The sequence below is a fragment of the Amblyomma maculatum genome, chromosome 3 (assembly GCF_055883805.1).
Source record: "Amblyomma maculatum isolate TAMU_Amacu chromosome 3, ASM5588380v1, whole genome shotgun sequence".
Lineage (NCBI taxonomy): Eukaryota > Metazoa > Arthropoda > Arachnida > Ixodida > Ixodidae > Amblyomma > Amblyomma maculatum.
Genome location: NC_139346.1, coordinates 44,903,465 through 44,919,622, shown reverse-complemented (window position 1 = coordinate 44,919,622; position 16,158 = coordinate 44,903,465). Strand labels below are relative to the sequence as shown.

Sequence of the window (16,158 nt, the reverse complement as noted above, 5' to 3'; positions counted from 1 at the left end):
TCGGTCCCCACTGCCAACATCGTCATTGAGAACGGCGTCGATCTTGCTGTCGTTCTTGATTTGGCACGAGAAGAGGCATATTATTTTATTTTTTTTTTTGGTAGCCTCACCATAATATATGTCGTTCTTGATTATTGTAGTGTGTGTGAACAGTGCAGTTTCGTACTTCCATGCAATACCACTCTTCTATTCCGGCACACTTTGTCCAGAATGGCGAGCTTCGTCTTCAATGATAACACCTTTCTCTTTCCTGTTGAAGTGCTAGGGCTCGCAAGGCTCGACATTGTCAAGAAATGGGATAACTGAGTAGGTCCATTGTCTAAAAATTGCCCAGGCAAAGTCAGGGGTCATGAGATATCAAAGGTGAGAAGCGGAACAAGGCAGAAAGGCGTAATGGCGTCAGCGAGGGAAGCGCATACAAAGACCCACAAAAGCTGAGGAAACGCTCTCGCTTCACTTTTCCTGTTTTACTCCTGTGACGCCTTCCCCCTGACTCTCCCGCTCCCGGGTCCAGACCCAAGAGGCGTGAAGCCCCAGAGAGAGAAATTCAAGAACCGCAATTGGCTAAGTTGACCGCTGGTCCGTGAAGTTACCGAGAATTGCCTTTTATTTTCTTACTTTTTACCTCCCGCGCAACCGGCTCAACGGCACGACGCATCACAAAGACATTAAGTCAAATGATGCCGTGAAGCAACCTTTTGCTTCGCAGGAGAGCAGGCGAAGCTGCGAATGTGGCCGTCAACCAAATTTCGTCCTTATTTTCACACAAAAATTTGCCTCAAGGCGTAAAAATCTCCTCATTGATGCATTATTTTTCATTTTATAAGATCACTTTGCTATATCCACTAACGTGCGCTTATTTACTTCATTAAAACTGGATCCAAATTGTATTGGAAATGTAAAAATGGGAATGGGAAATTGAACTTCCTTCATTATAACTGGTATTTCGCTACAACCGGGCTAGACTGTACTTCCTTCAAAAGCACTGGTATGGGCAGCCACTCCAACATCAGTCCTGAAGTTGCACATGGAGACCGTGCGTGCTGATAAGGATGGGGAGGTGGAGGGCAATCAATGGAAATAATAATCAAGTCTCACTGTGCTAAAAAGCATGATGAGAGCTGCCCCATCAAATCTCTGTGTTCTGCATCTGCAACTACTGAGACTCTAACTCTAGTTGTGCATTAGTGACCAACACACACTACCAGTGGGACCTCATTCTTCAGTCTCCCCAGAATGAAGGAAAAAGAAGCACTTGGGCCCAGCACCTCAATAACGTTGAAGACACTGGTCTGGATGGAGCTCTTCTCCTCCTGCGTCCCCTGGATCCCTGTCAACCACACGCCTGGTTAAGGACCACCATCAGCTCTTTCATAACTAGCTCTGGTCCACAAAACTAGAGTAAAGGCTCTCAAAATTTTCTGGCCTCAAATAATCACTATCAATGAGTCCCACCACTGCCTCAGTCCACACTGGTACATTAAAAGAGAGGGTTCATGGCAGCACACAGAAGCCAGCACCTTTTCCGTCTGCCTAAGTGTTGGGAAAGGCACGCAATACAATGGCGTAACTGACGATCAGTCGTAAAGGTCAACGCATTGGATTCCAGGAGGTGGCAAGCGTAGCAGGGCAAGGCAGAAAGTTTCCTGGACAGATATGAAATTAGGAGGCTAATCGCTGCAGCTGATGCTGGGCCAGGTTAACTGTAGAAGTGTGGTAGTGATAAAGAAATGTACAAGACGTTAGGACCACTATCAAGAGTGGTACTTCCCTATGATTTCCTCACAACTGGGAGAGCTCGAAAGGTTCGGTTACTTTTGATGTCGCCCTTAGAGCAGCATCAAAGCATGTTGATCTGTGGAAAGTGTATTTTCTACGAAGCAGGAATGAGGAGCAGTGTAACAGTGTGGCATGCATTATTCAGTTAGCACAGATACTTTGGATAGAACACTGCGATTATTTCACATCCCAACTGAATTATTTATAATCGATTGCCTGCATGCATTTTTTGGTCAAAATCGGCACAGAAGAAAATGCATGTGATGAAAGCACAAGAAAATTAAGAGAGAAGCTGGGGCAACCTACAAGATGCCCAAAGGAAGAAAAAAGCAAGGCCTGAGACTCTCTCTCAAAACGTCCGCAGTCTAAATAAACAATTTAGATTTCCTCAGTGTTCTTAAAATACAGTAACTGCTTGCATGATGGTACTCATTTAGTGCATGCACGTACCTGGTATGTACAATCCTTCATTAGAAATTTTCACATTTGGTTCAGTTGGTTTGACTTGTGGGATTTAACGCCCCAAAGTGACCCAGTCTATGAGAGACGTAATGGAGAACTATGGAGTAATTTCAACCACCTGGGGTTCTTTAAATGACATTGCCTCCATCGAAAAGTGGTCACTGCAGCCAGGATTCGATCCCGCATTCTTGGGCACAGCAGTCGAGCACCCTAACTACTACACCACCACGGCGGGGCAAATTTTTGCAATTAAATGAAGAGAACTTGTCCTTACTAAAATAACGATACTATGAAGCAGTGCACCGAGGAACACTGCTTCAAGAACAGCAACATAAGCCAAAAAACTGTGGTAGATTTGGTTAAGGAACAAATAAAACTAACATACTTATGGGACATGTGTGAATGCGTCTACTCTGACTTAGCACGATGAAAGTGCATTTCCAATTATTACGCATGCCAATTTCTACATTTGTGACAGATGTTAGCATGATGAACGCAGCAGGTGCACATCCTTGCTGAGTGACACTTTAAACCAGGAGGCATGGGGCGTGTGCAAATTGTTGGCCAAAGAACAGAACTAAACCCAGCTTTACTTGTAGACATGGAACAAAATAAATGTGCAGAGTGAAAACAATGAGCAGCTGTCAAAAATGGATCACAAAACTGAAACTGCAAAAGTGACCTTTGAACTGCGTGGAAAAGGGCAGCACTGGGTACCAGCAGACAACACCTGCTTTGATATCTTAACCTTCGACCAGACCACTGTGGTGTCATGGACAGCAGCGAGCTGGCATTGTCTATTGGCGTACTGAGGAGTCTTGAAGAACATCTGGTAAGCGCTGATCTTTGCAGGGGTTCTCGCTTGCCAAAGATTAGTTTTCTAACATTGTGCCTTTACAGGCGATGGCGTCATGGCAATAGCATGCAAGAGTGCACTCAAAGGATACAGCTTGAGATGAATTCAAGACCCAGCATAAGGAAGGCTGGCACACTGGCCGACAGGTAGGCACACTTGAGCGCCGTGGTCAGGATGTTGGACACCAGGGGACGCCACCGCTCCGACCGGTAGTCCCACAGCACATGTGTCAGGATGCTGCACCAGAAAAAGAAGGATGATGAACTGCCCAGTGCAGATCTTCAAGGAGGAGACCCCACAGGGCAGTCTTCCCCACACAAAAAGAAGGCAGGTGTGCATGGCATGACCAGCAATGCTCAGCACTCTGTCGCAACTCAGGTCTGCAGTGAGGCACCACAACTACCATGCACTGCCACGCTCTTGCCAATGCACTTACTGCTTAGTCCAGAGTGCAGCACATGACAACAAGAGAAGTGCCTATGCAGATGCCTCAGTGCACCATGCTCAAACATGGTTGACAGGATATGAGTAGAGGAAATGCATTCACTGCTGGAGGCTTCTTCCTAGTGGTGCAAAGCTATTGGTAAACTGATTTTTGATAGTTTCCTGAAAGTATCAACAGTGTGGAATAACTATCGATAGTATTATTGATAGTACTACTGATATAGTATTACTATAAACAGTACTGCTGAAAGTAAGACGATAGATAATTATGCAGTTGTTGGCGACCGATTTTGCCAAGACATTTGTGATGCCTAACTGGTTTCACGGTTTTAAGAGGCTTACATCTTGAAAGCAACTCAGGCCCCGAGAGGTGCTGTAGTGAAGCGCAGATACTGCATGCAGTTTACTTAACAGATTCTATAGCACTAATATTGAAAGTAGTATCAATAGCACTATCGAAAGCGCTATATAAATGGTCTTTTTTCTTTTTTACCACCGATAGTTCAATAGTTACTCCTCTATTGATAATTTTGCATGACTACTGGTTCTACTTTCAGAAGGCCAATATCAACTTGCTAGCAATGAATCGAGCAGTTTACAGCATTTTACACTAAGTGTTCATCAAAGACGCGGGGCAGTGAACGAAGCCACTCCCTCACACTGAACATTGGGGCTGGAATGGACAGCAACGGCAGCTGCTAAGCATTAAGTCTGGCAGTACTTACAAGAAACTACACCTCGTGCTCCTGTCACCACAGCTGAAGCTCACATGGCAGAAGATGTCTGGCAATGACATCAGCTCAAGATCACGTGTGCACAGTGCCATCATTGCACAGCAAGTTGCAGTGAATGCCACCAATCACTGGCAGTGGCTAAATTTAGTTACAACTACGATTTAACCAAACTAGACTGGTACACAGAATGTTTAAAATGAAAAGTGATTCTACTGTAGCAGCAAGCCAGAGGGCCAGATCAACATAAGATCGATGTCAGATCAAAATCAACGCAAGTGAAATTGAGCTACCAGCTGTAACACATCCGAAAACTTACTCGCGGTTATATATTCCGATAGGACACGTAACTGAATAAAGCAGATGTTTGGGCTAGTTGGTGCTTCCACCTTGTTCTCTCTCTGCTGTCTCAGTGTGCACTATTTTTCATCATGAACATGTAAATGTGCTGCGTAAAAGACTGAAAACTGCAGAATGGCTGAAATTTCATACCGGTTGAGTCTTCTAAAGCAATTTTTTTTTATTCTGTGTGCGTTTGCCGCATTTTTTTCAGACAAGGTTAGGCAGGGCCACAAGGGCAGAACTGCAAACCGCAAGCATGTTTTGCAATTTAAGTAGCTGGCAAAAGGCAAAGTGAAGCAAGTAGAGTTGAATTTGCTGGAAAGTTTTCATATCAAATATTGAAGAATAAACCGCAGTATTGGGTGCTTGCCTCAACCACCTCGTACGTGCTGTGGCTCATCGTTGCGAGAAGAATACAAAGCTAAATCTCTAAGTAATAAACCTTCGCGCAGCAGATTCCTCATTATTAAGTAGTTTTTCAATTCCCCAATGCCACTCCCAATAAAGAGAGTGTATTTAAAAAATCTGTGCAACAAACATGTTGCACCAGCTGACCTTTATCTAACGAACCCTATGACGACTATCTATTAGCTAGCGCTGAATTGCTGGAGCTGTAAAAGTTTGATGACGATAAAGCAGGAAATGCTGTGGGGAGAACATCTGCGATCATAACAAGCATCTGCACATGATACAACGAGCCACGTTTCAGCACTGATTGTGCATCTATACGGCAAATGCAGCAACCCCACTGCTTTTGCTTTTGGAATGTGGCACTAATATAGTTCACACTTAAAAGCAGAGAAAAATAACAGAAAAAAGAAAAACAAAGACTTGAGATGAGCAGTGGGCACCCACTGATGTCACATGGTTTCTTGTAAGATTGCAGCTCAGACTGCTCTGGCGCGTATGTAGCAGGAACAGTGACTTGAGGCAAAGAGTTTACATTGGCGGGCAGACCGCGAAATGAAGGTGCCTCCTCACCTGATAACAGCGCGACAGTGTGGGGGCTTTTCCCTAGGCTGGCAGAATAAGACTTCTCCACCACCCCCTTCCCCCTCTCTCCACCTCATTTGCAGTGACTTCATGCAAGTCATGTTGTGTCCTCAGCACGGTCACGAAATGTTTCCCTGCTTCTATTACCTTAAGTAATGAGGATTCACTGTAGCTAGTAGCTTTCCCACATTCATTTAATTCTCATTCTGGTTTCCATTCTGCCATGTCCTTTAGAGTATTCATATAAAAATTGCATACATATAACGAAAACCTGAATGTAACGAAGGATCACGGGCTTTTTAAAATTTCATAATAATAAGGTTTAACTATATTACTATTGCCACAGGATTTGTGCACTTTAATGAAAAGCCACATATCTGCAGTAGCACGATGCAGGTTGATACCATGGTGCAAGTTGGCGCAATTGGCACAATGTTCGTATGTATACGTACTCCTTAAGCCTAGTTCGAGGGTCCTGAATAAGAAGGGTCACACCACAAGCACTCAATGGCAAAATGGTCTCACCTGAGGGCCTTGTCATAGTCTGTGCTGGAGTAGTACTCCTCAGCAATCTGAACCACTGAGGAGGGAGAAAAAAAAAAATCGGGCATTGTAAAGTCTTCAGAGTTCCGTGCAGTGTGGGTGGCAGTGCCAATTAAACAATGCACTGTTCGTATGATTCTAAAGGCTAGCACAGGCACAAATGTCCGTAGCAAAAAGAAGAAGAAAAAATCATGCCAAAGTTCGGGTAAATAATGTCATTTGCGTCCAGTAAAAAAGTTGGCATGACAGTGATATTGTAACGAGTACAAGGCAGCGAACACTGAACATATCCATTCCACACACTACACTCAGTTTCGTCCTCTTCTTTCTCGGTTCCGAAAGACACGCGGCATTACCCCCTCCTCTTCGAAAGCGGCGACTTGATGCTGGGGGTGTCCTCAAGCTATATGCACACTGGAGAAGCAGAGAACAAAGCTGCACACGCAAAAGGTCACTGCCTCTCACAATACGGTTTCATCTGCACTACATGAACAGTTTCAGCACTTAAGCTGAAACTGTTGACCCCAAGGAACAACTTCGTAGGTCACGTTACTAAGACAACAAATGACCTCGTATGGTGCTATGTACCAGTTCCGATATTGGCCAGACTGGCCAACACGATAATGACAGAATAAGAGAGTATCGGAGGTATGTGGGCAACAATGCAAGCGGTCATCTTGCCGGTCACTGCAAGAAGGCTAAAAAATGTGGTTGTGATTATGATTGTGGGCCTGAGTGCGATTTTAAATGTGTGAACCATTGTATGATGAATCAGAGATAAGGGCATGTGCAAAAGACCAGCATGAAATGGAGCTGGTTGAATGCTCATGTCTAGGGGTGGAGAGTGGTGCATCAGCACTCCGTCAATTTGCCTGTCACGAAAATAAATTGCCTTTTTAGACGGTTCAATTTAAATGATTTGGTTTTTTTTCTAAGGCGGGGATGTGCCTACGGTTTCATGTTCTTTTTCTTTTTTAAATTTCCTCCTCACCTTGCCTCTGCAAAGTTATGTGAAATTGTACCTAAGGTGTCCATTTGTTTTTGTTTTTATGGTTTTACTGTGCTGACTCTGCTTTGCTAGGATGCTCTGACTCTACGATGCTCCGACTATGCTTTTGCTATATATTTATTTTTTTTTAAACCGTTTACACCTCTTTTTGGTTCGGTTAATGATTTCTGTTGTTTGACTAAGCTTTTGCCACGTTGTTCTGACTCTGCTTTTGCTATGATGATAACTCGGAACTGCTGGTTGTCCAATCTTTCATATTCTCCTTAGTGCCTGTTGATTGCCCCTGAACTTCATCGGTTGATAAGGTGACTGTCGTGCTGGCAATGACTATACTGTGTTTCTAGATTACCGGTCTTGCGTGATTAGAGGTATAAATTACAGCCTGTTTTTCAATAAAAATTCAGTTGGTAGTACTGCGCTAGCCCTGTTTCTATATGTAACATGTGTTCTGGTTTTTTGCGCTCCTGTTCTGCACAATGCTTCACCGACTCGCCCACACAAAAGTATTAATCGACCTCGTATCAAAGTACCAAAGTAACAGCAAAGTAGCTTCTCTGAGAGTCCTCGATGGCGCACTGATGTCCACAACCATACAAGATCGCTAGGCTGGTAGTGAACGTCTCGATGTTGGAGGTTGTGCCGATTGGCATCGTGGTGTTATTGATGTTGAATACGGCACCGCGCGAGCTGATGCGCTTCTTCGGCCCGCTGCAAAAATATGTCGACGTCCGCATAGGCGTTGGTGGCATCGTCGCCGTGACTTATCAACATTGTGACTTAGCATCCAACATTGTGGTGACGGGACGACCGTAGACTAGCTGGAATGGCGCCGAGTGGGTCGTCTCCTGCTCAGCCGTATTGTATGCAAAAGTTGCATATGGAAGGACTTCATCCCACGTGCGATGTTCAACGTCGAAATATATGAAAATCATGTCTGCAAGTGTTCTATTAAGGCGTTCAATCAGTTTGTTTGTTTGCAGATGATAAGCAGCAGTCCTACGATGACTTGTGCAGGTAAGACTAAAGAGAGCCTGGCCGTAAAGGCTGTACCACGGTCGGTAATAATAACCGAAGGGGCATCGTGGCGCAGTACAATGCTCTTGAGAAAAAACTGGGCTACTTCAGCAGCAGTTGCACGGGAAAGTGCCTGTGTCTCGGCATATTGCGTTAAGTAGTCCGTCACCACTGCTATCCATCTGTGCCCTGATGCGGACATTGGAAATGGGCCCAGAAGATCCATACCCACTTGCTGGAAAGGGGCTGTCGGTGGAGGTATCGGCTGAAGGAGCCCTGCAGGCTTCAGCGGAGGTGTCTTTTGCCGCTGGAAATCTCGGCATGTTCTCACGTAGTGCTGGACTGAAGGCAGCAACTTAGGCCAATAGTACTTTTGTCCAATGCATGCTAATGATCGCGTGACTCCTAAATGACCAGCCGAAGGCTCATCGCGGCATGCGTGCAAGATTTCTGGCTGGAGGTCGGACAGCACAACGAGAAGAAAGGTTTCCTTGTCGTGCTGAAAGTTTCTTATATAGGACGGATTGTGAATGCTGTAGGAGGATAAACCTCGTGCGAAAGCAAGTGGGACTGCTAGATCAAGGCCTTCAAGATGCTCAATAAGCGGGCGTAAACCGGGGTCAGCCCATTGACGCTGGGCTATGTCGGTGGTCGTGACTACAGCAAGGAAGAGGAAATCGTCGTCTTCGCTGTCGGGAGAGCCAGCATCAACTGGTGCACACGACAAGCAATTGGCGTCGTTGTGCTTACGGCCACACTTGTATACAACCGTAATGTCATACTATTGGAGATGGAGACACCACCTTAAAAAGCCGTCCAAAGGGGTCTTTGAGGTTGGCTAGCCAGCATAACGAAAGGTGGTCGCTCACAGCCCTTAAAGGGCAACCGTAAAGATAGGGTCGGAACTTAGTTATCGCCCAAACTACCTACCACGAGACATTCCTTTTCCGTGGTTGAGTAGTTTGCCTCTGCTTTTGAAAGAGAGCGACTTGCATAAGCGATAACTTTCTCAGTGCCATTTTGCCACTGAATCAGAACGGCATGAAGTCCAAAATTACTAGCATCGATATGAATATCTGTAGCAGCGTTTTCGGCAAAATGGGCAAGTATCGGGGCAGCCTGCAGTCGCCGGCGCAACCCGTTGAAAGCATCCTCTTGATAATCTTACCACGCAAAACGAACATTGCCTCGGGTAAGACGCGTAAGAGGCTCGGCAATCGGTGAAAAATTCTCAACGAAACAACTGTAATAGGCACAAAGCCCCAAAAACCTTCTAACGGACGTTTTGTTGAGTGGGCGCGGAAAATTTTTCACAGCAGTAGTCTTGTCGGGATCTGGTTTCACGCCCTCAGCACTAATAACATGGCCAAGAAAGTGGAGCTCCTGGAATTCGAAATGGCATTACTGTGGTTTTATCGTCAGTTGGGCTGAACGTAGCACCTGTAGTACCATTCGCAGCTGGTCAAGGTGCTCCTCAAAACTAGCCGCGAAAATGATGACATCGCCGAGATACACTAGGCATGCTTGCCACTTCAGTCCAGAGAGAACGGTGTCCATCATTTGCTGGCAGGTTGCTGGTGCAGAACAGAAACCGAAAGGAAGCACTTTAAATTCATAAATGCCATCGAGAGTGACGAACGCTGTTTTCTCTATATCCCTTTTGCCCACTTCTATCTGCAGTAGCCATTCTTGAGGTCAAGCGACGAATAATATTTGGAATTGTGTAACCGATCCAATGAGTCATCGATACGTGAGAGCGGGTATACGTCCTGTTTCGTTACCTGCTTTACCATATTTACTCGCATAATGCTCGCACTCACGTAATGCTCGCACCCCCAACATTGGGCGTCAAAAATAGGAATTTTTTTTTCTTCGCATAGTCATCGCACCATCAATTTTACCACCGCAAGAGTCGTCTGCTAGTACAGTCGAACCCGGATATATCAAACTCGAAGGGGATCGCGAAATAGTTCGATTATCGATAATTCAATACACAGAAATCAGCTTGAGACACCATATGCGATCGTGAAAAATGATACGATATTTGTCGTGTAGTCAACCCACTCCCCATTTTTGCCCCCAAGAATTTTAAAACAAAAAGAAAAAGCGTTCGGTGGCGTGTTCCGTCGTTTCGACCGTCGCATCCACAGCTCATTTATTGGCAGCGCCAAGATGCTGCGCAGCGATAACGCCATGACGTGTTAATCTTTTAACTACACTTTTCATAGATCCTGCAGTGGCAAGGAGCGAACGTGGCGGAATGCACGCGGGATGGCTTGATTGCACAAGCCTAGTTCGATTTGTCGTGCCGTGCTTGAGGTGGGGCGGACGTAGTCCACTGCTACAAAATTATTGGCAAGCGTGATAGCTGCAAGTGCCGTTTGGAGCGAACAATGCTAAAAGCCGGTGGCATGACCACAGCCAACCGCATACTTTCGTTGATTCATAGATGCAAGAATAAACGACTCGCAAAAAAGGAAAAAAAAAAAAGCTGCCGTTTTTTAATGTACGCAGCCGCCATAGCTTGTGCTGCACCGCAAGTTCAGCCCGACAAGAACAACTCTCGCAAAAGAAAACAAAACTGCTGCTTCTTAACCTCCGCAGCTGCCATAGCTTACATTCAACCCGACAGCAAGAATAAACAACTCTCACAAAAAAAAAAAAAAGAAAGAAAAAAAAAATCTGCCATTTTTTTAGCGGCCGCAGCAGCTTACGCGCGTTCAGCACGACAGGAGACGCTCATCGCACGCCAGCCGCCGCGCGCAGAGCGTTCGCAACACACTGGAGACGCGTCAGCCACGGGCTGAGCTGGCTTGTCCGCGCATGCATAGTGCATGCTGCTGCGAACAAGAAAGAGAGAGGAAGGGGAGAAATAAAGCTCAGCAGAAGAGTGGGCACACCCTTGCGCTTCGCTCTATCGCGTTTTTCCCTTCTCCCAAACACCACGGCTGCATTGGTTTCCTCTCGTTCCTTCACACACATGACTTGCAAGCATTGCGAGCTAAAGCGGCAGCGATCACTGCACATGCGCGCGTCTTTGGGGGAAGGGCGCGGCTCTGCCCTAGACCAGCTGTCGCCGAACTGTGCCCTCTCATTCCTTCCGCGCGTGGCTTGAAATGTCTCATGGCAAATGGCCGAGGGTGATGCGATCGTCTTTGGGGGAGGCGCACCGTCCCAATGAGTGGTGCGGAGTTCAATAGATTGCCGCGAAACCTTCAAAACTGTATTTGTTGTTTTTTAACAGCCGCCACCATACAGGCTTATCGCTCTGATTCTGGACCGCGTAACAGTTCCGTAATCTTTGTTTGTTAATGCTCAATGTCGTGAGTCACACCTTTATCAGTTTGGTTGTAGCGCAAGATGCACCGAGATCTGTCTCGAAGGTTCCGGCCACTCGGGTGTCTTTCCACAATGTTCCAGCCCATGCTGGTAGCTGTTTGCGACATTATCTAGATTGTTCTGTGCAGCCTTTAAATTGAGCGTTGACGAGTGTGATGAGCATTCTTTGTTCGACGATCGACCAGCACGTTTGTTGCTATCGCCGCCGCCGAGTTGCTTAGTTCTTTTGCGGGCGCAAGTCAGCCCAATAAAGAGTTAATTTCAGTATTATCAAGCCTGTGTCTTCATTTGTGTCATCGATCCTGGTCACCACCACGTGACAATATCGAACGACCAGTGAAATTGAGTTCGATATACAACGCAGCTTTCCTATACTTTTACATGGGATTTTCAAGGGGATATTCCGCAAGTTCGATACAACCAAAACACAAAATATCCGGGTTCGATATATCCGAGCTCAACTGTAGTAACAATTGCCATCCTTGGAGCACTACTGAACCTAACTGGCCTCGTTGTGTGCACGCGCTAACAGGTGGCAATAGCGTGCGCGGGTAGATCATCATCATCATTGGTTATTCTCGTATGTTTTTAATTTTCTTTTTTACCTCCATGATGCTTGTAGTCGTCGCCATTTTGAGAGTTGTCTTCACGTTTCGTTGTCATTGTTCCTTCATTCCGTCCGTGTTGCTTGCTTTATTCCACCGTCTACCGTGTTCTTGGTGCCGCATCGCAGTGGGGCGGTACGCAAGTTATACAGCTACTTTTAAGTTGAAAGGCTTTCGAGTATGGGCTACAGCATGGCAACCGCACTGCGAGCAGGCACTTCTGCGTCAATGAGTTCTGCGTAGTACGGAGACAGCAACTGCAGTGTCGACACAGACTCGGATCAAGTCTGAGATCAAGATTAGAACTGTATGGTCTGCTGTGAGCATCATACCATGAAACTCAGGGAATGATGACAAGGCTGCGTGTGATAAATAAAGTGCTCTAGCAATTTCTGATTTTGACGACCCTGTACTTTTATAACAAGGGTATCTTCTTGCTTTTAGCATTCCTAAAACATTTGCTCGAAAATTTTCCCCAGATAATTATCGCACCTAACAACTTAGCATCAATTTTCTGCGAAAAAAAAAGTGCGAGCATGATTCGAGTAAATACGGTAACTTATAATAATCGACGCAAAAACGCAAGGTGTTGTCTTTTTTCTTCACCAACACTACAGGCGAAGCCCAGGGGCTGGTAGACGGCTGCACCACGTCGTCGGTAAGCATTTCCTGCACCTGGCTTTGAATAGCCTCTCGTTCTGTTGACGATATTCGGTATGGGTGCTGAAAAATCGGCTTGGTCTTCGCGTCAACCATAATGCGGTGTTTGGCTACTGGGGTGCGCCCAACTTTGGAAGACGTTGCAAAGCATCCAGCAAAATCCTGAAGGAGCTCTAGGAGTCGCCGCCGCTCAACCACCGACAGATTGGTATTAATGTCCCAATTAATGTCCCAAATGTAAGACGTCAGGTGCATCACATCTGGCTGGGGACGGCGGCGCCAGAGTACAGATGTTCGCTGGTTCAATAAAGTCGGCAACATACGCGATGGCCGCTCCTTTCGCAATGTGCTGAAATTCGGTCCCGAAATTCGTAATCCGGAGCTTCGCACGACCGTCCCGCAAGCGAACAAGTCCTCTTGCAGCGCAGATCCCTTTCTCAAGAAGTAGGCCCACGTTCCTCTCTGCCAGTACGTTGCAGTCGCAAGGTGAGTCGCTTTCTACCAAGACCATAATGCTGCACCATGGCGGGACCGTAACGTCAGCAGCTGTAATACGTAAGGCGGACGTTGATGAACCATCGACGCTAGATCTCGCAATGGCTTGGCTCGGCGAAAACGTCACTCGTGATTTTGCAAATTAATTATCGCTCCATTAGCCTGTAAGAAGTCCAAGCCGAGTATGACGTCTCGCAAACAGTGGGTAAGAACAACGAAGTCGCCAACACAAATAAATCTGTCAATTGCAGCTCTAGCAATGCATCTTCCAGCCGGGGTAATAACGTGTCTCCCTGCAGTGCGGATCTGAGGCCCAGTCCACTCGGTTAAAACTTTCTTCAATTTCCTGGCTAACCCACTGCTCATAACTAAATAGCCCGCCCCCGTATCAACTAAAGCTGTAATGAGAAAATCGTCGATAGAAACCGGTATGTCCGAAACTGCGCACTCAGGTTCATCGTTACATGACGCCATCTCATAGCCGTTATCTTGTACTAAACTTGATGGAGGATGTTCAGCACTTCGCTCATCAGCGGCCTCACCTCCGCAGGTTGCTGTTCCTAGTTTTCCAGACGGCTCGGGAAGCGGGGGCTCAGTGAGCGGCCAGTGCGGTGTGTAGAGGGACGTGGACTTGGAGAACGATAATGGGAAAAGGTAATGACGGGGGCCCGTATTGTGGGACATCTGGAGGATCCGTATGCGCCGACAGGCACTCCTCGATTTTGGGTGGTCGTTCACCACTCCGAGGACATCGTGCACCCATATAGAAGCCATGAAGTTCGGAGCGGCGGTACGGACAAAGCCTCAACATGTGACCGGCCTCACCATAGTGGTAACAAAGAGGCCGATTGTCAGGGGCACGCCAGACGCCAGTCCTCCGAAACCGTGCCTCGGCTAGAAGAGGAGGACGGCGCGGGCTTGGATCAAGAGACCAAGATCTGGCTCTGGGAGAGTGGTACCCACTGTGGTACTGGTTTGGATGAGGCACAGTGGTGTTCACTCTCGGAGAATTAGGAGAATCAGATTCCGGGACGACTTGCCTAACTTCCTCACAAACGACCTCTGCGAGTGATGGAAACCTCAACGATGACGTTAGCCCCTGTAGCTGAATGTGTCTCAGCTCTTCTCTGACTACAGATCGAATAAGCTCCCTTGAGGCACTATCAGAACCGTTGAAGCCGGAACCATAGACGACCGGCGACATGGCGGACACGTTACGGTTATAGTGCTGAGCCTTGTGTCGAAGTTTTTGTTCTTTCGTGGTGGCCTCCGTTAAAAAATCTGATGCTGTGCCAGGTGGACTGTGCACAAGCCCAACAAATAGTTCTTGTTTCACCCTGCGCATTAGGTGACATACTTTCTTCTCTGACATATTTAGATCAGCACGCCCAGATCATGTCCTCGTAGTACATTCCAATACTTTTGTTAGGGGCTTGGCAACGAGACTGCAGCACCGACTCTGCACACTCTCTTCGGTAGTTGGCGGTGTAGGTTGCCAACAGCTGGCTATGAAAGAGGTCCCGTGATGGTAGTGTCGTTTTTCGTGGCTCATGAACCACTTCCGCGCTGAATCTTCGAGAGCAAAGTACACATCATGAAGCTTCCTTTGCTTATCCCAGCCGTTTTATTTGGCAACCCGTTCGAATTGGTCCAGCCAGTCGTCAGCATCCTCATAAAGCTCTCCATAGGACGGTGGCATTTGAGACTGGAGGACAACGAACTGGGGTGAACACTCTTCGTTAGTCACAATGTTCGTGTTGGATCTATACATGTTGGCCACAGGCATGCAGGAAAGGGGCCCGAACTCTGGCGACTGACCTCGAAGGCCGCGGCTGCAACTGCGATGGACCGGTGTCAAACCCGTGGTGGCTCTCGGTTGCCCTTGAGGGGTGAAATTCAGCAAAAAGGGAAATCGTACCCAGCACCTCCACCAGAAAATGTAACAAGTACAAGGCAGTGAATACTGAACCCGTTCCACACACTACACTCAGTTTCGTCCTCTTCTTTCTTGATTCCGAGAGGCACGCGGCAATAAAGTCGAACTCGGACACATCGAATTTTGGTTATATCAAACTCACAGAATATCCCCTTGAAAATCCCATGTAAAAGTATAAGAAAGCCGCATCATATATCAAACTCAATTTCACCAGTGTTCGATATATCGAACTCCGCACCACGCACTGGAAAGTGTGCCTTGCCCAAAGACGATCGCATCACCCCCGGCCGTTTGCTGTGTGACGTTTTCAAGCCACGTGCGGAAGGAATGAGAGGGAGCAGTTAGGCGACGGCTAGTCTGCAGCAGCGCCGCGCCCATTCCCCAAAGGCGCGCGCATCTGCGGTGATCGTTTCCCGCGCGCCAGCACGTGACGTTTGCAAGCCATGTGCGCGAATGAACCACGAAGAACCAGTGGGAACGAGAGGGGAAAAATGCGATTGAGCTAAGCGTAAGTGTGTGCCCATTCTTTTGCCGTGCTATCTCTCTCCTTTCTCTTCCCCGGCCTTCGTTCGCAGTAGCACGCGCTACGCATGCGCCAAGCCAGCTCAGCCCGTTTTCAGACAGAACATCGGACGCTTTCTCCAGCGTGTGTTGCGAACTCTCTGTGCGCGGTGGCTGATGTGCTATGGCACCTGCGGACGTTAAGAAGCGGCAGGTATTTTTTTTTTTTTTTTTTTGTGAGAGTCGTTTATTCTTATCGTTGTGCTATACGCGCTGCGTAGTGCAAGATATGGCGGCTGCGCACGTTAAGAAGCGCCAGTTTTATTTTTTATTTTTTTGCGGGAGTCATCCATTCTATCGTTGTGCTGTACGCGCGGCGTAGCGTAAGATACGGCAGCTGCACATGTTAAGAAGCAGCAGCTTCTTCTTTTTTTTTTTTTTTTTTGCGG

At 47.0% G+C, this 16,158-nt stretch overlaps 1 protein-coding gene across 2 annotated transcripts in view; it reads right to left on the bottom strand.

Moving 5' to 3' along the window:
• The window catches only part of gry (trafficking protein particle complex subunit 11 gry), a 128,821-nt gene that overhangs the window by 63,455 nt on the left and 49,208 nt on the right, over nucleotides 1-16,158 (bottom strand). For both annotated transcript variants that reach the window (XM_084597496.1, XM_084597497.1), the window contains exons 13-15: nucleotides 6,133-6,187; nucleotides 3,189-3,334; nucleotides 1,269-1,330 (exon numbers count right to left, since the gene is read on the bottom strand). In XM_084597496.1, coding sequence (XP_084453622.1) covers nucleotides 1,269-1,330; nucleotides 3,189-3,334; nucleotides 6,133-6,187 — 263 coding nt within the window. The remainder of the gene's footprint in view (nucleotides 1-1,268; nucleotides 1,331-3,188; nucleotides 3,335-6,132; nucleotides 6,188-16,158) is intronic.